The sequence below is a fragment of the Perna viridis genome, chromosome 10, assembly GCF_037379345.1.
Source record: "Perna viridis isolate PV_CMFRI_1.1 ecotype Kerala chromosome 10, ASM3737934v1, whole genome shotgun sequence".
Classification (NCBI taxonomy): Eukaryota; Metazoa; Mollusca; class Bivalvia; order Mytilida; family Mytilidae; genus Perna; species Perna viridis.
Window position 1 is genome coordinate 651,707 of NC_142454.1, and position 22,449 is coordinate 674,155.

The 22,449-nt window shown below is 32.7% G+C and overlaps 1 protein-coding gene across 2 annotated transcripts; it reads right to left on the reverse strand.

The window, feature by feature from the left end:
• Nucleotides 1-6,454: 6,454 nt before the first annotated feature.
• On the reverse strand, nt 6,455-21,356 carry LOC148604054 (protein brain tumor-like). Of its 2 annotated transcripts, none has more exons than XM_088550348.1 (2): nt 21,244-21,356; nt 6,455-12,754 (listed from the first exon to the last, which is right to left on the reverse strand). In XM_088550348.1, the coding sequence occupies exon 2, from the start codon at nt 12,730-12,732 to the stop codon at nt 10,465-10,467; it is 2,268 nt and encodes a 755-aa protein (XP_088406474.1). In that variant the 5' UTR covers nt 12,733-12,754; nt 21,244-21,356; the 3' UTR covers nt 6,455-10,464. The 2 variants fall into 2 exon arrangements, with proteins under 2 accessions (XP_088406474.1, XP_088406473.1); XM_088550347.1 differs by lacking the exon at nt 21,244-21,356 and adding an exon at nt 20,252-20,633.
• Nucleotides 21,357-22,449: the final 1,093 nt, after the last annotated feature.

Sequence of the window (22,449 nt, forward strand, 5' to 3'; positions counted from 1 at the left end):
TGACATATCAAAGAACCATTTGCTGGTTATTTACTCAGTTATCAAAATTATCTTTCTTCTCCAGTACCACAAAACTTAAAAAAATACCAACATTTTAAGTCTAGTATAACCTTTAACTTCAAAAGTAACTCAAAACAAAGTCTTTGATGATATCTCATACTCAGGCAGCTTGTTAGTGGCCTTAGACTCGCTTGTAAGCAGTAGCTCATCAGTCCTGTATGTTGTGGTAATATTATTGTCATGTCTATTGCAATTGGTTTTCTGATAGTTCTGTTTCCAAATGACTACTGTTTGGCACTTCCTACATTACAATACACTTTACTTGTTCAATTGTCAAGAAGTATGACACATTCATGTATTAAATGATTTTACTTATTTAGTTCAGTGGTGATGTCATGATAGTGATTCATGTGAAGTTTCATGAATGCCTGTATATAATTGATTCTTTTGAGTCATGTAAAAACTAAACCTAGTCGTTCGAAGTTCTGTACTGATTATACAGCACCTCTAAATAATTTGAATTCATGACTCATTTGAGAAATATTGTTGAAAATCCACTTGGTTGTACTAATGTGGCCAGGTCAATTCAATGTTGAGATTGCATGAAATACATCATGTTAATACCTGATTGCTCAACAATCAGCTGGGTTTTTTTTGTATTACTTTTCCCCAAAAAAAGAAGAAGTTTTATTATTTTTAATTAACTCGGTCTGTGGTCTGACTTAAAAATATTTTTCTATACAAGGACATCTTGGGATGTGTCTACACTTCCGAGTCTCAGAACATAACAACATTGAAAATGAGTGACAAGGTAAATAACAAAAAAAATGAACGTCATCTGAAGCAAACAAAATACTTTATTGAATACCATTCAGTTTACACTCATAACAAAACGTGTGAATAGATGATTAAAAATTGTACGTTTACGTCAAAGTTATATAAAAAGAGATCAATCTTCAACAATACACACCTGACAAAGCTATTGCATCCTGGGAAAAAAATTACAGGGCTGCACAAAATGCATAATTGGGACCTTATTGGATGAAATTTTAGCTGATTTTCTCCTTAGTAAGTGGTACCATATTTTAGCTTCAAAAACATTCATTGTAGTAAAAACAGTATACAAGAAATGTACAAAAAGTTCTAACATAAGATTTATGATTATAATTAAGTATTGCAATAATAAGTGGGTTAACATCCGACAGTGCCGAAAGTTGGCAAGGTAGGCTAAAGAGGAAGTAACCCTTGTTTTCTTCCACAGACAATAATATAGTCATACACAACAGATAAAATGCTAGAATACTAATTCTAATAATCTAACTTTGATTTAGTATAAATATAAATCTCAAAATGTTGTTTCGACACAAACCAGCTGATTTTTAACCCAGAGTAATATAATAAGTCAGCTAAATTTGAACACAAATTACAACTGAAAATGTCACAAAAATAATAACAAAGTAAATTGAAGAAACAACATTGTGAAATAGTGGGTGACAACAACAAAAATGAGAGCACCTTTGTTCATCATGATGTTATTATGGAATGTGTCAAATATGCAACAGTAACTACAGAGAAAGACTGCAGAACTCAACCTGGAAACTCCCAACACACATCAGGTGTATTTCAGAACTAATTGGTGTCCTTACAGGGAGTATTGACTTTTGAATGTCCACTATGTCTTTACTTAACAAAAAATACCATTTGTTTTAATGTCTGTACCAAATTAATTCTTCAAAATTTTATAAACAAAAGGTACTGAAATATTCCAGAGGATTTGCCTGAATGCTTTCTACACTTCTTTTTAAAAATTTCTACAACATGAAAAATGATGATGATTTTGGTTCTATACTGAATGATCAAAATTCAACAATAACAATAATGTTGGTATGGAAATAATGTCAACAACTGTTGCTATGGAAATACTCTTAACAACTGTTGCTATGGTAACTAAAACAACTGTTGCATAGTTTTGAAAATTTTCACAACTTGTTTTCTTTTGCATCAAATAAATGGGGCATAAAATTATATCATGGACGGTTAAACTAAGATTAAACAACAAAAAAAAATAACCTACAGAACAGGATCAAATTACTGGCCACAGGTCAAAGTTAACCTTCTAATTCATGTCAGGGTCATCCTTAAGGTCCTTATGCATTCAAGTCAGGATATCCTATTTAGAATACCAGACAATCATGTCATCTGATGAAATAATGTTTTATCTTTAAGAGTTCAGATGACTAGACAAGACAACTTTCATCTGAAGGTGTGAGTCACGGTCCTACAGTGTTATGGGAGACTTTCGCTAATCATTAACAAAAAAGAAAAAGACAGAGACAATTTAGCTTAACACATAGAAGAACACCACACATAAAATTAAAATGACCAAAAACCAATGTCATATGACAAATTTCATTGTTAAGGAATAAAATCAAAGGAGAATGGAGAAATACCTGCTAAAGTTATAGGCAAGGTTTATATAAAATTCCAATTTAATTTAAGTATCTTCACAATGGAAACTCACTACAATGCTAATTAATTCCGTGCTTTAACCTCTACAAGAGAAATAACCTTTTCATACTACTAGTGTTATTTGAAGGGAACTTCAAACATTTGTAGTTATTCATAGCTCTCACATACATGGAGTTCCAATGTAAAAATTATACTTGAATTAAAGTGTATAAAACAAAATAAATAAATAAATTAAATAACATGTAAATAATAATTTAAATAAAACTTAACAAGGATGAAGGGGATATCACTATAAAGTATAGGGGTCTACATTGAGCTGAAACATAGCAAAATCATATAAAAGATCTACTTGCAAAAAGCTCCTGAGTTACGGTACTTGATCCAAAAACAAACTAAAAATGTGACCAGTTAAAATACAGAAAAATCTGGACCTGTCTGAACTTGCTTTGTCCACTATATAAACTTCTTTTCATACCCAAAAATCACAATATCCCAAATATATTTCACCATTTAGAACAAGAAAGAGAATAGCTAAATAGCAAAACCTAATTTAAGAATTTCTTGTGCACGTTCAAACAAATCTTAGACTTCTGCAGAATAAATGTTTCCATGGTAACCAGGTTATATCCTTAACAACAAAATTTTGCACAGATTTTCAGTGAGGTTACAGGTAGATTCGGAAAATAAATTCATCATGTACAATTTTTAGCATAAGTTTACAAATAGAAATCTTAATACCAGGAAGCAAGTTTGATAACTAGGTTACCTTTAACGCCAAAACATTCTTCAAATCCCTGGCATTATGAATTTCAAACAAAATAATATAGCTAAGCTTTACTACAATGAAAAAGGGCAGAATATTCTGAAGTATTACTGATAATGTTTTCTAATGAATGCTTTTGACTTATAAATTTCATTAACGAGTGTTGTTTTGATCGACACATTGACTATAATAAAGAATGGTGGGATAGCTTAACATATTCAATAAAGCGTTTTATATATATAACACAACATAACACACACCAAAAATCTAAATGCTACTTCAACAAAATAATAAAAAAAAAACCTGGATACCAAACTTAACATGGCTTTAAACAACGATGATAGATGATATAATAAAGATGGCCTCCATGTTGACAAAGATTTCTCCTCGAATGTCTGACTGTAACCAAATGTTTTAGCAAATACTATGTGGATTTTCAAATTTTTAAACCAAACTGACTCTCAAATGAAATTCAATGAACTTAAAAGAAAAAGTTGTATTATCTTCAGAATAACCTCCATCTGATGTTCAACTTGGGAGGTAAGTTTCAACATGAGTAGTGACCCTTATCAACATGGTAAAAGTTTACGATGATATTAACAAATTGAGTATTTTCTCAATGATATACAATATACTTGGTGGTATACAAAGGTTATAATGTCCAAAACATCAACATTCAAAAAGATTTGTCTACTTGCCTAAAAACTTTAAAATGTCCACCATTTTCTGAACATGTACAGTGCAAAAATTAAAAGGGCTTGCCTTTTTCTGCCATTTCTAAGAAAACCTAATAATAATCTTTGTAATAAATTTGTTGGATTCTACTCTACCATTGATTTCTTACTTTCCCATTGAGCTTAAAAACACGAGTAGTATTTCTTCACTTACCAATTCATTACAAATCTTATTTTAACAATACAACCTAACATGGTCACATGATTATTCATGTGACCTGTCTGCCATTTCATTCCTAACAATAACATTCATTTAACAGTGCTGATAAAGCAAGTCTTAAAATAGAAATATTATCAAACAGAATTCTTGCAAACATCTTCAATTTTATGTAACATTTTTGACCATCAGAAAAAATTTGCAAATCACAAAATGATACAAGTCATTTTCATGTACGTGTCACAGGAAACAAACATATTTGAAGTATATTATTAACTCTTGAACACAAATTCCCTATGATATAATAAGTCTCAGAGAATGGTTACATAGCAACAGTCTAAATGGAATGAAGCAAATGAAAAAAAAAAAACACACACACAGAAAACGTCAACAACTAGCACTGGACATTTAACCACACCTTTCCAAAATAAAAAAAAAAAAATCAGACATTTTTGCATACAAAATTAATTTGTACTTTTTAATTGTATTTTTTGTTCCAATATCTTTTGGCAAGTATGGAAAAATGTCTTTTTTTTTAAAGATTCAACAAAGAAAAGGCCCCTTATGTCAACAGCAATAAAAATATCTAGCAGATCATAATTAGCATTTCTAATATACAAATGTAAAATTGTCAACAACTTAACCTTTAAGAAAATGACTATCTATATACTTCATATGACCAAAGCAAAGTGTAGTTATCTCCTTTTAGAAGTTTTAAGCTGGATAACTCAAACTCATAGCCAAGACTATAAAACAATATTCGGACTGCAAAAATACTAACAAATGTTTGGTAACAAATTTTTATGTAAGATTTATATATATTTTTTTTTATCAAATGTTATTCAACAGATTTTGCACCAATTTGAAATAATTAACAAGCCACACAACACCAAAGACAAAACTGTACAATCATATCAATTTTATACACCTCAATGCTGAACTTTGCCCTTAGAAACAGAACACACTCCTTAGTGATAAAGCACACCTACAAACAGTAACACTATTTTCAGCACAAAAAAATGTTAACAGTCAATTCAGTTTGGCTGATATGCTACTGCTAACACCAAAACCATCCAATCTTATATCAACAACTTGGCTTGATATGGATTTGTTTCCTTAAAACAACTAACCAGCAATTAACAGTACATACAGAAGTCTTCTTCTTATCTTGGGTCACAATTAAATGGTCCAACTTGATGATTTTTCACTCACACTTAGTCTAATTCAATAAAACTCTTTAAATCAATCCTATGAACCAAGATTAAAGAAGAGTTTCTTCCCTTGTTATCTGGTATTGGATATGGGACTAACAATTTAATATAGAGTAAAACAAAACTATGTATTGCTAGACAATTGCTTCTTCCTAATGCATATGATGATGTCAACAAAAAATAAAAGTTACTGGTCATAAAACATCCATCACAGACAAACATCATAACCCTATCTCTCCCACAGTGTCATAATCCTGTAATTACAAAGCACACAAATATAGTCAAGAATGCTGATGATATTGCAATTTCAAAAATATAGATTTTATAACAAGATCCTGAAATTTTCCTGTAAAACTATATTCTATCTTATATTTATTCTTTCCAACTGAATTATATGAATGATGACAGTTGTTAATTCAAAATTCAAGTCTTACTTTCCCCTAACAAGAACCAATAAACAATTCAAACACAATTTTTGTCTCCACATTGAAAACTCTATACAAAGGGAGACAAATCTATACAGGGGAAACAACACTTGGGACAAATTGAGATAACATATATACATGATATACTACAATGTATAACAAAAGCAATGAAGACATTGAAAGTGACACTTTTATAACCTATCACCAACACTCCAAAAAAAAAAAAACACAACAAACCAAAACATTTAAAATGGCACTTGACTTTTGTACAATAGATCCACTGGACCAGCATCCATGGTAACAATTGCCATGGCTACCTAAGACAAGGTCTCATGACCTTGACCTTTGGTTAACTCACAAGATGACTAGTGGTTTGATCAATCAAATACTAAGAACTAACCAACATATTAGCTTTTAAAGCTCTTACACAGTTGAATCATATTAATCTCACATTTGGAGACAAGTTACACTTATTCTTATGTAAGCTTTACTCAACATTTTGAACTGATCTAAACCAGAGGACCTAGTATTTTCTTGGGAGTTTAGTTAGACTTTCCAATAAAAAAATCTGAATCATACATCTAGGTTTACATTCTTCCACTGATGATATTCAGTATTCACTTCATACCTGGTCCTCTTCGCTGAGCACTGATGGACTGAGACAACTTAACACGAAAAGAGAAAAAAGAAAAAAAAACATGGAATTCATTATATATTAATTAACAACATACATCTACTCAGATGATGATAAATAAAGCAAAATACAGTGTTAACAACTGGCAAAATAAATTATAACAACAAAAACTCAACTGAGGCAATTATAGTTCCAATCTCTGGTTATGAGTGAAAATCTCTCACTTCATTGGTCGAACAAAAAAAGGTGTGGCTGATGGGAATGTCATCAGAACGATGAATAGATTCATTGCACAATTTGTTTTTCTCCTCAATAATTGTACAGGCTTTTGCATTGAAATGTTTGTTTAATTCCAGTCAAACTTAAGTATTTACTAATTATCTAGTTGTAATTAGTGGTGGCAGCTTGATACAAACAGAAAATGGCTAAAATATGTACAATTACATCGATGAAAAATGTAATTACCTAAAAACCTTACAATGTGCAGATTTCAAAGCAAAATATATGAGAAAAGGAATTCAGTTGTTAATATCATTAAGTATTTAATTATAAGAATCAAGGAGTTTTTAATCAGAAAAAGGGGGCATGCATATTTGCAAGAGAAAAAGTTGAAATGAAAAAATTGAAATGAAAATGATGGGTGTAACATCAGATGCTTTGAGCACCAGCTTTTTAAAGTTGCAAAAAATGCATGGTAGTTCACTGGTTTTATAACAAAAAAATTAATAAACAACTTTGTCAAAATAGCACAATTTTTTATAATACAATTATAACGAAGAAAATTGTTAACAACAGCAGATGTCAACTTTTGACAAATAAAAATTCCGTTGTAAAATTAAGGCCAGTTTTCCACTTTACTGTAACCAATTAAACTACACAGATAATGAACTACTAGTTCACCACTAGCAAAATCTACATTCATATTTCTAGAATTTTTAATAGTACACTGAATTCAGCTGTTTACCAACCAAAAGCCTTACGAAAATACCAAAATTTCATCGTCAGCTTTCAGTCCTTTCAAACTCAAGTTGACTGACAGGAAATTACAAACATTTTCATTTTAGAATTTATAAGCAGATAAAAAAATACAATGAAATATGAATGTAAATTCTGAGGAAGACACCTTGGTTACGACTTTAACACAACCCCCAGTCAACAATAACAGCTTCATTTGTAGAAAAATATTCTGCACCCTGAACACAATTTAATATGAGCAACAACAAAATCATGGGAACTTTTCTTAAAATAAAACGCTTTAAGTGTAAATATTTATGCAACTAAAACTTGTCAACCCTATTCAAATATACAAAACTTTTAAATTGCAAGATTGAATTTTTTTTTTCAGAAGAGCATTAGTTTGTTGACTTCCAATAAACAATCTATCTTGTATTAATCAGAAAGCAGTCCAGTGGGAGAAGGATTCCAGGGGTTGCATTGTTGGAAAATTTTGGTTTTTTAAAACTTGTGCAGAATTATTGCAAAAATTAGCAAATGTTAGCCTTGAATGCCAATTTTCAACTTTCTGAGTCATAATTCTACTTTCAAAAATATCTTGATCTTCCACTGCAGACATTTACAAGTACTCTAAAGTATAAAATCTGTAAAATATTAAAAAATTTCAGCTGTATAAGTATCACTTAAACGTTTTTAATATCAAATCTTTTTTTAATTCAGTTTTAGGAAAGAAAAATTCCCATGTTCAGCGTTCTATATGTTATCAAGCCACCAGTGAAAGAATCAAAGTACTGAAATCCTCAGTGGTAAACTGAATCAGTCCTGTCTTGGTAGCATATGTAACACTGAAAGTAGCACAAAGCATTTTTTTTTTTTTTTTTTCATTTTTCATTCAAAGACAACAAGTGAATATATGGCATGCATTTTTTTACCTGATCAATCTCAAAATAAAATTCAGGTAACTTCGTATACAAAAAAAAGTCTGGTCTTTTTTTAATCTTAAAACCTTAGAAAATTATCAAAATCTATACAAAAACATCAACTGACTAATTTCCTATACATATAATGCCATAAGGAAAACTAAAACAAAAAATATGCACACACAAACTGCTAATCCAAAAAGTGCTTATCCCCATATTATTTTCTTACACATATTTTAAACAAGACTTGTATACAATTATTTTAAAAGTCCTAATTATAATATTACTATTCATTTTAAAATACTAAAAAGTAGGCTATTAAATACTTTTTTAAATTATTCTAAAACAATTTTATAATTTCAAATTTTAAACAATTTTTGAAAATTACTTTTTGACAATGATAGAAAAATGATTGCACAATTCTGTTTTAAAGCTTACATAAAAAATGTTGAAATTGTTCAAGTTATCACAACATTTGTGGCAGTCTATTTAATGACTCTGCCATCATGAAAAACTTGTGGCTTTAAAGTTTCTATTTTAACTTACTTCCTTCTGTTTCTAAAAGTGTGCTTGAAAATCAAAAACTATATTTGAAAAGATGAAAAAATCCATTTCACTTCATTCACTTCGTTAAGGAAAACTATTTTTTTCTAATCCTATCTTAAACCACATATTTTTCATGGAATGGCCTCAAAAATTATTTTAAAAAATGCATTAGTAAGTTATGTTAATTCCATTAACACTTAATTCAACCTTAATATATGTTACTACACAAAAATGTCAGATCATAACATTTATTATCAAGATTCGTCTAAAAATGAGCAATACTTAACTACCCTTAACATATGTCCATTATATTTCATCATTACCAGGATTCTAAATTACAATGTACATTTTTCTTTTCGTGGAACACATGTGCCAGGCACAAAATATGAATTAAACACCAACAGTCATTAGAATTACCTTGCAGAAACAGAGTTAATGACTTAGTCAATATTTTTGTAACAATAGTCCTCTAGATCCAAGATTTAACTTTGTAATCATAAATAACCTTATTCTAGAAGTAAATTTCTAAATTTTTTAAGTGACAGTCATGTGACTTTTGATCAATAATAACCTACTTTTGAGGTAGTTTCAAAGGGGAGTAACTCCTTTGAACATTTGTAAATAAATTACAAGGAACAAAAAATAATAAACTTGTTACTTATAATATCTTGAAAACACCAACAATTAACTAAAGGAAAATATTAAAAACAAAATAGTAACTATAGTAACTGAACAGATATATATTATAACACAAAATATCTAAATTTATAATAACATCATGCACATAATTGTTTTGATAACATACAAAAATACAAAGCCAGCAAATTAAATTGTTTACCAATGCCACAACAGAAACAGGCTATCACAACATCACTGACGTGGAGACTGCCTTCTGTTGACAATAAACATAGTCAATAATGTGAAAACTATGTTCCTTTCACACAGAAAGCCATTTCCAAGGCAACAGTTTTCAGTGCACTTTGTTTCCTATGCTTATATTGGTTCAGACATTGTGAGGATACTTCATACATCTTTTACAGGTCCTGACCATAATTTCACTTCTTTTCTCATTACTTATTCTGTCTTACACTGAAAAATCTTCACAATGTCATGAAGTTTTAACAAAGTAATCTGACTTAAGTACATGTTGGGACTTTGAACAAAAGAAAACAAAATGCACTTACTGTTTATTCATTTACCAGGAATTTACCAGTTTGATCGACAGGCAAAAATAAACAGAATACTGAACTTTCAACAGTAAAAAAAATCACATGCAATACAAAAATGGCCACTTTGGCATTCTATACAAAATTAACATGCATCTGATATGCTCTTAAATCCTCGCCAAAATGGCGGTCATCATTTTTGTAAAATTTGAAACATTATGACTAGTTCATAATTGGCTAGTATTAACTCATATCAACAAAATCAAATAAAAACAGACATTTCTATAGAAATTATCATCCTGATTGAAGAATTTCACCAGATCTGCAGAATAAATCATTAGCAACCAGTCCATGGTCTTTCCTATGTGTCCACCAATCAGATTTGACTTTATAACAACCAATCAAAAGCACTCTACTGAATTGCTGCTCAAAGCCACTCTAATTTGGCAAGTGTACACTTGAACACCTCTTTAAGTTCATCCTTCTCAAATTCCAAGTCCAGGTATCTGAGCATATCGGTAGATATACAAGCGGTAATCTTTGCTTGCTAAAACAACTGAACCATCATCCATTAAAGATACATCAAAGCACTGAGCATGCTTGACTTTACTTTCCAAAGCATTGATTAATTGTCCATCTTGGGTGAATATTGTTAGATTAAAGTTATTATGGTTGTCTGCTACAAGGATCTCCCCAGCACTGTTGATTCCAACTCCAATAGGGTAGTTAGTGATACCCTCACCACCAACTTGTCTCAGGTATGCCCCCTGGTAGTTGAAGACTTTGACACAGTGTGCTCGATTATCGCTGATAAAGATTTCTTCTTTGTCATTTACCACAACACCATTTGGAAACTCTAGATGTTTAGAACACCCAAATTTCTGAATGACATTTCCAAACTGATCAAAAATTATTACTCTCATGACCTTGCATTCAACAATGATGATTCTTCCTTTGTTATCAACAGTTACACCACGTGGGTGCTGAAGAATGTTGGCACCAAACTTGCGTACAAATTGTCCATACTGATTGTATATCTGAATCTGATGAGTAGGACTACGCTCTGTCACGATGATGTCGCCAGATGATTTAACCACAGAAACTCTGTTAGGATAGAGTAACTGGCCGTCTCGTTTTCCACATTCGCCAAATTGAAACTTGAATCTTCCCTCTTTGTCAAATATCTGAATTCTATGATTGTTAGTGTCAGCAACAATTATATCATTCTGTGCATTGACAGCAACTCCACTTGGTTCGGTGAACTGCCCCTCCATTACTCCGAATTCCCCAAACTTACAATGATAGATCATTTTCTGGCGTTTGATCTGAGATTTTGGTGGATAGAGTCCAGTCAAATTCAATTTTGTAGTTAAATCAAACAGCGGATCAGCACTGGTTGAGAAGACATCAATGCCATTCTGGAAGATGTCTAACCCATTGGACCATTTTTCATACATGTTGGTGTCATTTGCTGGAAAGACCAAGCTATTTTGAGAACCAAACTCTTTAGTAAGGGGTGGAGCCTCAAATATGTTGTGACCATTAGTCAATGGTGGTGAGGTGGAGACAAGACCATTTGGTCTAGCGATTGGTTGTGGTTTCTGAATCTGACCAGTCATCTCATCACTACCTTCACGGATGTACCCAAATGTGTTACGAACTCCTGCGGTGATTGCCTGGAAGTTGGATACAAACTCAATATCGATGTAAGACTGGTTGTTTATATCTGGACAGAAGTTAAACATGTTGTGAAATCGTTGCTCGACTAGATTCTTGAACATCAATGCTTCAGTGACACTTGCGTACTTCAAGATTTTCTCTAAGAATTCACAACCTAAATAAAGGCGGTCGATGTTTTCCTGAATTTTCTGAGCAAGTCCACTGATGGCAACTTGTTTGGTGTTGTAAGCTTGGTCTAATTCTTTCAATGACTCCTGTTTTCTCTCTTCCAGCATGGCGCGATAGAAGTTATAGGTGTCATTAATATCATTCTGAGCTTTATGATACTGAACCTGGAGACGACTAGATAGGTGTTCAATACCCTTGGCAGACATACGTAACTCGTTCGCCTTCATCTTTGCATCATTATCCATGTGCTGCATAATTTCCAGCTGTTTCTCTCCAATATCCATGATAAATTGGCAGTCATGTCCTCTGCCATGGTCGAAAACAGTGCATTCTTTACAGATGGGTTGCTGGCAGGTCTTACAGAAGAATTTGAGGACATCAGTTTTGTGTCTTGGACAATATATTGACTTCTCAGTCTTATCCTCTTTGTTGCCTTGAAGCTCAGTAAGGCTTGCAACACGGTGGCCTTCGAAACAATGCATAAATTGATGAGCCATAACACAGTTGGCACATAAAAAGTTAGCACAATCAAAACATCTAGCAACAGCGTTGGTGTCCTTACTTTTACATCCAGTACAGTGTAAGGCACTAGTGTCTAATGCATTTGTCTCAAGGAGATTACTAACAGCATAATCTGGTAAAAGACCTGTCAGGCCTTGACCTCCCAGATACGTGTCTTGATGACATTCTGGACAGGTAATTTTGTCTGCAACCTCCTGCGTTTTCTCCAAACAGGGCTGACAAAAAGTATGGAAACAAGTAAGCACTTTAGGAATAGTGTATGTTTCATGGCAAATGGAACATCTTGTGTTAGGTGTAGCATTTTCCATTTCGCTATCTGACGAATTGGATGTTGTTGATGCTGTTGTGACAGTGTCACTTTGAGATGGGGTTGGCGATGCCATACCTGGATTATCTTCTGATTCTCTGAAAAAAAAAACAAAAAAAACATAGGTTGCAACAAGCTGATAATTCAATGAAATAATGTACAAAAATGTAACTACAAAAGCTTTCAAAGCATAGGAACAACAAAAAGACATAATTAAGTTATGTAGAAATGTGGAGAGGCACTCTGACTTATCCCTATCCCAGGGACAAAAAGAACAACACAATCAAGTTTTGAAGATACTGTTTATGGTGTTATTAATTTTTCAGTAAATAAATAACCCTAGTGTCAAGGTGGGGTCCCCACAATGAAACTCCCTGTGACGGTTGAGTGCCCTCAAAATATTTAAATAACCATGTCTTTACAATTTGTGGAAAACACTACATACTGTCTATTATGTTAATTTTTTTTGTTAAATTGTTCTCTTTTAAGTAAGAAAACATCAGGGCATTGATTACAAAGACTACATAGCACTGTGAAGTACTGATCACATAAACCTTGGCTACAGGTACATGTAGGTTTCCCTACAATGTAGATGTTAACAAAAGGACAAAAGCTACATGTACATTGTAGTAGGAAATCAAAATTGAAATACAATATTGGTGTTTTTCTCAGCTTACATAACTAATGGTGTGAAAGTGTCAAATACTGCTTACATATTTGTTAAGTACATTTTATAACAAGTCTACTTATGTGCTACATGTATTATTAAATTAAAGACCAGAAATTACATGTAAATAGAGTATGCCAGGCTAAATGTACATGCACATGTAATCAAATATGGACTGACCTGTTCTTCAATTCAACTCAGTATTATTGAATCAAGGGTTGAATTAATATAGAATTATTGAATAAATGTGTACCAATGAGTTTGACAAAAGTACTAATATTTATTTTTTAAGGCTACAATGTAAACAACTACATGTAGCTCTGGTTTAGGGTAACCAGACCTCCATCAAACATACATGAATTCTCAGATTTTTCATAAATATTTTTTTCCAGACATGTCAATACATCTGATATATAGATTTAGCTGGGAAAACAAAAAACAAACTTTCTCCTAAATGTCTAAAGTCTCAAAACTACAAGTGTAATTAAAACTTCAAAAGAAACAGGTTTGTTTCCTGTAACAATATGTGTACTTCTTCACTGTAAATGAACCCTCTAGCAACAACACAATTACAAATTATCCAAACAAATAAAACACTTCCTAGTAAAAAGACAGTTATGACTGAATTCAAGCTAATTCAATTTTACCAATAATCTAATATTTAGACTACCCTATCATCAATACTGGTTTCTACCTTGACATGAAATTTCTATGACTCAAAATTTCTTTGTTGCTATTTTCAGGAATATCATGAGTCATACTTCTTTGTTTAGGTTCTCTGATTCACAAATCATGATTGCTAAGATTTTTTAAACACATGACAATGTTCACAATGTTGCTAAATAATTAATGATTTCCAATAAACATTAATAATGGTATTATGCATAACCAAATGCAGCTTTAGCAGCAAAGGGTTTCAATGTAAGAGAAATCATCTGGACTTAAACAGTTTAACTGCTTTCTACTACATGAAATAAGAAGGTACACTACTTAAACTGATGATAAATACATGTACATGTATGCCTATTTGACAAAATATTTGCATATACTAAAGAAGCTTTCGTGCAGTATGTTGCCTAACCCCAGAAACCATTACAATGTTATTTATTATTCTTACAGTACATTGTACAAACTTTGTTAAATGACTTGTGTATAAATATTTCTACTTTAAAACTTTATCTGATTTATCTAATGAATACTGTTGATGGACGTATACTTTCCATCAGTCAAATACAAGGACATTTTATACATGTACGTGACCAGTTAATTATTTTGTGCTTAAAAACAACTTTTGAAAAAAGTCCTTTAAAGTAGCATTATTTAGAAGTCAATATTTCAACTACTAACTCATAACTAATCTCCTTGTCATGATTAATTGATTGATTGTTGGGGTTTAATGCCAGAACAGCAATATTTCAGATATATTATGGCGATGAACATGAAATGGATGATAAAATGAACATGAAATGAAAAAAGGGATGGAACACAAGGATAATAGGGTCGACAAATTTGGATTGCCACTAGAAAAAAAACAAGGGATGGGAAAGGTCGGGCAATTTAGCCTCCTGTGATGGAGCGCAGATTCCTACTCCTATCGAATACCACAGCAGGGATTTTTAATGTACATGGAAGGTGGCATCTTTCCCAACACAGTGCACCACTATGGTTTGCGGTCAGGTTATCTGTATTTTAGCCCGACGATCCTAGTATGTAACACGCCAGGGGTACTCCATTCCACCACCTGGGGCACACAACCCAGTTGCTCTGTGGGCAGAGTGCCCTAGCCCCCAGCTAGGGTTCTGAGCACTATTTATTGGTCTTTTTACAAGCTTAGTGCTGTGCAGGACTATTCTTTTGACACCCGTACCTGCATTGGGCTCCTTGGTGTAGATTTTGTACTAATTATTGGTCTACTGTATGATGAGTTATTTCAAATGACATGGAATAAACTTAATTCCACTTTAAGGGCAAACTTTAAAGTTAAATTTCATACTGACCACATTGAAATAAGCAAAATAAGGGGGGGCCTAACTAAATCTACAGTAGCATTCACCAATGGGCCTCTGCAAAGCTTACATGTATTTCCTAAATTGATCAGTGTTTCATGGCAAGTGGAATTTATTCTGAGGTGTTTTCTGATGAAGGAAAGATAAATTTCATTCCTGAGGACAAGTTTCTTTTCTTCTCTTCATGTTATCTTGTGACTACAAATAGTACATGAACATGAACTTCTTTGGGACTAGTTATTCACAGCTGTCACTATAAATATAATTCTTGGCTGGGCTGGAATTTTGCTATATACAACATACATGTATCTTACTTAAAACTAATTACAAAGGGCTTCTACAGATTTTTCACCATTCATTTCTCAGTCAGGTCTGATAAATCAAAGAACTTTCATTTAATGTAAATTAATCCTCACTCCAGATTAAAACAAATTGTGTATGTAAAAATCCCAAGGTTTTTGGGTTTTACCATTTTCTGGTTTTTCCAGAAGTTAGGAAATTCTATATCATCAATAAACTTGTCCAACATCATGGTCACATACTCATTATATAGAAAATCTGATGGAGATTCATATAATTATTTTTTTAACAATACCCAGGTCAATTGTATCATTGCATTTTTATACTCAAACTCCACAAAATCACTTATTACAAGAAATTCATAATTTACACATTTGTATACACTGCATACATGTGTTTATGTTACCATGGAGCTAAAGAATAAGGCCCTTTTCATGCAAATGATGTAGTTGTTACATTACAAAATCTGATTACCCTATCATTTTAATAACTACATCATCTAAGAGAGTTCATGAGAATAATGGTTTTTTTTTAAATTGGTTCAACTAGAGGCTCCAAGTGGTTGAAATTTTTTTTTATAAATTTGACACAAATCTGGACAAATAGTTCATTTCACAGGGAGATTTTTTCCATTCTAACCAAATACAAGGCCTAAATTAAAATACTGTTTGCTATGACCGACCCTTACAAGTCCATGTGACTGACAAAATTTTACTGGTCCTACATCAGAGAAATTTTATTTCAATATTGTTCATGATCTGGAATATGTGACAGGTCTGTCTCTGGTGCATATTTGACTTCCAATCATGATCGACTACACACTTCAATCCTGCATTATTAATCTCTTTCAAGTGTTTCAGGTGTCAGGTTTCATCTACTGCATGGTTTGTTAATACGCTTCCAGCATGTAGGAGATTTTCACAATCTCCTCTTCCATCAGCCTGAAAACAGGGACAAAAACAAAGACCCTGGTTGTTAACAGGTTGTTAAGGTTTAATACTACATGCACATGGGAAGACTTCTCCAATGATGTTGTCAATGGTCATGAAATAATGAAGAAAACTGATATTGTAAACGTCTTTTTTATTACAGATAACAAAAAATCCTCCAAAAACTGAGAAAATGAATGGTTGGCACTACTTAATAAATTAAAACAAACATATCTTCCCAAGATCTATCTCTAGTTGCAATGAGTATGCTCCTTTTTAAGGTGGCTGCCCCCTTATTGCAATAATTCTTTCTCAAAGAGAATCTAAACTATGTGGCCTGTTTGACCTTTTAGGTGACATTGTATGTTCCACAAAATATACAAACTTCAGGATAGCATACCTATGTTTGAAGGTTCCAGGGGTCACAACCGCCCCCTGAACTTGTTCATTCTCTCCTCTCCAACCGCCTTTTATCAAATTGTCTGTTCTTGTCTTCTTGAACATTAAGTCAGACAATAAAATGTTCCTTCAACATTTATCTTCTGATTCAATGTATATACAACGTTTTTCAATGCTAATAAAATATTTTCCCTAATGACCTACCCACCACTCTCAAGGTAGTCGGGTAATAGCAAACAAACAATATTTTAAGACTGGCCCATATGTTCATCAAGGAATACATAAAATATAGATGTAATGTACATGTAGCAGGTAAATCTATGAACAGGGGTTCAAATTAACTCTTTAGACTTCATTACAATGTAATAGAAGGTCTATGACTTCATGGTCCACTTCAGGGCTCAAGCTACTTGAGAAAAACAGGAAGAAGGGACTTCTCTTTCAGAGAAACACTAGGGAGAAGTGGGGAGTGGTCAGGGAGAAGTGAAGGTGTACATGCATCGTTCACAAATGCCTTTTTTTAATTATATGTGTAATATGTTACTTACATGTACATGCACACAATATAAACAGGCATTTCTATATGTTTATTTTTCTTTTATTCAGATAGAAGTTACTTTTTCTTTGAGCTACATATGTAAGAAACTAAATATTTTGGACAAAATGAAAACACCTTGCCGACTGATTGACTATCATAATGAAATTGAATTTCTATACCTCTAGTATACCCCTTACCAAATTTATTACAGTAAAATTTATGTATGATTTGAATAAAGCAAAGCTTCATTGTCCTATTGATTCAGTCTTTTTAGCAGCATTGGAACAGAAAATTTCAGGAAGTGACATTCTGTTGGAATTTTCATTTTGTTCTATTTTTTTTCTTGATCCCACTTAATCCATAATGATTTCTTGTTCAAAATATCCTGTCTCTTGATATAAGTTGATCAAGAATATAAATAATCATGATCAAAATTTATTATTGTCAAATCAAGACTTTAAACTTTATTGACACACACTGTAGCAGTCTGTACGAACTTGTCTCAAGATTAAGAAATGTTTCATTTGAAATTGAAATTTTACTGTTTAGTTATGAAACAAGAAGGTCAAAAGAAATGCTTTGGGTTTTCTACAGAGTTATCAATCGAGATAAATTTAATCCAAACTGCACGACAAATTTCAAATACGAAATTTAAATGATATAACATGAATTATCATAAGCTGGAATGAAGAATATTCAATCCTTACCTTGTCTTAAACATTTGAAAAGATAAGCTTGTAATTGAATATTCACTAGATTTTGAAAATTTTTACAATTTATTTTTTCTAGAAGGGGCACCATTTTAGTTTGAATAGTTATCAGAAGAGAGATAACTCTGGTCAAAATACTGCTCATGGGCGATGTCTGAAAATGAGAGGGTGACTTCACTTCGCTTGTGGTGACCGTGTCATCTTAGGACGAAGTGAGCGACCCCAGGATAACTATTTTGCCCGAATTGCTCAGCATCATGAGCACTGATCCACTTCAGGAAAACCAAATCCTCAGTAAAGACATAGCAGTCCATTACAATGTACCAAGGTACATGAAATTTGCAAAAAATAAAACATCCTGAGCTGAATTGTTAATTAGCTAGTTCACAGAATCAACAAGATACAGAAAGACAGACACATTATACACACTCAAAGCCAGTTGCCACTCACTTATGTAATATCATAGCCCATTTGCTTGTTGGAGAAGCAGTGACTACGTAATTCACAAGCTGTAGCGGTATATAAGGATGGTAATGACAAACTGTATTCCCTCTAATAATTCAACATTTCCTTTTAATTTCTTTGTTTAACAAGAGATATTCGGTCCCCAACAACCGTACCAATGTATTGTTTACATGTTTTAAAAATGCTATGTTTTTCTGTATACCTATAGGATACATGATATGTAGCATTGACTACATATTTTAAAACATTGGTAGAACTGTGACAGGGTAGAATTGCTAAGATGTCCTCCAACACTTAACCAAGTGTGTCATATGAGACCATCGAGACAATTCAAACCGTATTTTACTCATTAGACAACAACTAGGGTCATGACAGAGTTAGAAATAGTAGCCTACGTCCAGCCTGAGACAGGGCTGACTAATTTTAGAAAAAAATCTATATAGCCATAAAGTAAATACATATATACATGTATTGAAAAATTGTATTCAGAACTGGCTAGAATTTGAGTAAATTTCCTTCCCTGGTCATGATATACCTACATGTAATTTGAACATCCAAACCAAACTGAAATTTTTCATAGAGGAAATCTAGATATTTTCATATTACTTTTCAATGTAATTATTATTTCTTGCCCATGGTATTATAACCATTACTTGACATAGTGGAAGTTTTACTGATGGCAAAAAATTACTTCAATCAAAATATGCACATTGAATTTATAAATGTTGTTTATCCAGCGACTACACATGTATTTCAAGGACAATTTAAGAGCCAAAGCATCAAATCATCCATAAAAGAATAAATAAAATGTTTTCACAAGACACAGCTTTACATGACTGCAGAAGTCAAACCCAAAACAGCTCTTAATTTGAACTGAGCTCATAATGAATGGGATTCTGACCAGGATTAAAGTGGACAACCACTTTAAATTTTCAAGGTGTCGTAAGTAAATTAAGGAACCTTTTTAAACCCTTTTCTGACCATCAATTCCTAAAGATTAAGGCCATAATAACATTTTTTGTGCAATGTTACTTACATGTAGTACATTTAGTACTATTTCACACAGTTACATACTTATTGTCTAAAAACCAGAAAAGTGTGAACTTATTTCCTCTACAGTTCCTTCTTCCTTAATTCGATAGTAAGAACCTTTGCGTTCCGCCACAGGAGGCTAAATTGTCCGACCCTACTCATCCCTTCCTTTTTCTAGTGGCAATCTGAATTTTATCGACCCTGTTGCCCTTGTGTCCCATCCCCTTTTCATATCATCTTTTCATGTTCATCGCCTGAATATAGCTGAAATATTGCTGCTCAGGCGTTAAACCCCAACAATCAATCAATCAATTTAAAAAAGGGCTATCTGTTGATTGAGATGACATGGTCGTTAAATACTATTTTACAATTCACCATACAGAAGGTTTCATAAGTACATGTAGCTTTATGTTCACTCCATGTACAACAAAAAGCAACCAAGACATATATATTCAATTTAGACAATATAAAGTGTGTGAAATATTTTTAACACTTTCCAACATGAACTTATATAAACAATAAACATGTGGACTGTCTTTCTTTTCTTACCTCAGGGCTGAAGATAAATCCGTATCAAATTCACTTAATTTTAATAACATTAATACTTCTTAAATTGACTTCAGTAAAGAATGTTCAATTATATCCTTCTTATAAGATGATTTCAGTCAAAGTAAGTGATCATCCATCACCATGGTCCTTATGTTGCTTTCTGTTCAGGAAACTCTTTGTTTATTGTTTGTTAGAGACAGACTGTAGTTGATTCTAAATTTAACTTGAGTTCCAATAACAAAGGAAACCCACTCCAAACAAAGAACAAACACTCACAATGACCTGGTGTCAAGTTTAAAAAACCTTAGAAATAAATATTTATGAAATGACCTGATGATCAATTACCCCAGAATGTTACAGGGTTGTTATTTGGATGGTTACTGACCGACAGGGTGGATCTCTGACTCATCTATTGAATCAGCTGGTTAATCACTTTCCTGATTCAGATTTATTGTCCTAATTATTAAACTTTTGTTCAGTAATAGTTTGTTGTTTATGTAATCAAATTACAACAGTAAATTCCATGATTAACGAGATGATTGCGCGTCATTAATTAAATTGACCTAATTTCTGCGACAACAGTCTGTGAAAACATTTAGTGACACACTTGTCTCGACCAATCAGAACCCTCAAGAGGGATGAACTCTGCTCGGTCATGTCTGAAACTTGCCTATTTTGAAATTAAAATTTTACAAAGACAACAAAGAAAGCATCAAAATACACGAGAGATACGAAAACACGTACACAGCAAAATCAATTATTTATGCATGGCAAGTGATGACTGCCACGATCAAGGGCACAATCAAATTTTTTTTCACCATTTCATTGTTTCTTCATATAATACAACGCCATGTTTTGAAAACGCACAATAGACCCGGTGAAACTTACATTCCTCGTGGGAAATCGGCGACATTTATGACAGAAAAATTTTCACAATCTCATAGAAAAAGTTATTAACTCATGATTAATGCGAAGAAAATGTCCCAACTTACCTTATATCAATCTTAATTGAACTGTTTGATGGGAAGACATGTGCGCTTCAGTGTCCCGCCATGACAAATAAAGAATACTCGCCTCGATATGGAAATGAATACGAGAATGAATTAATTACGATCGATGCGCCCTCTACCTATCTATCGCGCACCTTGCTAACGTGAATTGACTTGACGAGTGATCACCTATTGTCCGCAGGAAGAATCCCTTTAAAACTTTATGACCTTAGCGAACGGATTTAACAACAAGTCACTGCAAATTACAGTAATCTTTTGTTTTCAATGCCGAATAAATAATGAACATTTTTATCAGAGATTTATGTAATTTTTGTTATAGGGTTTGCGTAATGAGTCTATTTAGTTGCTAATGTTGGAATCTTTCAGTTATGGCAAATGGTCTTCTTACTTCTGAATAATTTGTTCCCAACACATGAAATATAATTGATATGCAAGGGATCGAACCAATATAAATAGAAGGGCCTCACTTAAACCTTAGGGTACATATCTTAGTGCAAGTACAACTGAGAACGCGTACATTCCTCTGAAAAGCGAAGCATATAGTGATAATAATGGTGTCCGACTAGTCGGACTGCATATTTGATAGTGGGAGCAAGCCCTTGTGCCCAGCTCTGATCCACGATTCCTCTGAAATCGATTCATTGAATTCGATGAAACTCACAGGTTCTTTATTGCTTGTTTGTTTGTTGGGGTTTAACGTCCGAGCAGCAATATTTCAGCTATATTCAGACGATTCTTTATTGTATGGTATGAGATTGTGCAACTCCTATATTTTGCTTTTCCATCTGAATGCCTTTTGGGGTTTCCTATAGTACGTGGGCTGACATACCCCCCCCGTGCAACCCCACTCATCAACCAAAATATGATTTAAAGATACCCTTATAACTCCCATTCACGAACCTTTTTGTCGCCAAAAAATAAACTGTAGCATTTTTGTATTTTTGGCTACTTTTTATACCTCGTTGAGGCAAAAAATCATTTTTTTTAAGTTTTTTTATTCTACGAACTTCTTCTTTCTACAGAACGAAGTAAACGGACATATGAATGCTTCATCGTGTAGCCCAATGTCTTAGCTTTACAATGATACCATGAAAGTGGCGGTAACACTTAGGGTTTTGCGAAAAAAATTAAAGAAATGTACCCCTACCCTGCCAAAACATCGCTTGAATTGACATGTTTTTCAATGTC

Coding starts and splice junctions, on each gene's coding strand:
- LOC148604054 (XM_088550347.1), bottom strand. CDS start 20,301: ATGTTATTAAAATTAAGTGAATTTGATACGGATTTATCTTCAGCCCTG. Junction 12,755..20,251: donor GATTTATCTTCAGCCCTGAG/GTAAGAAAAGAA, acceptor TTTTTTTTTCAG/AGAATCAGAAGATAATCCAG.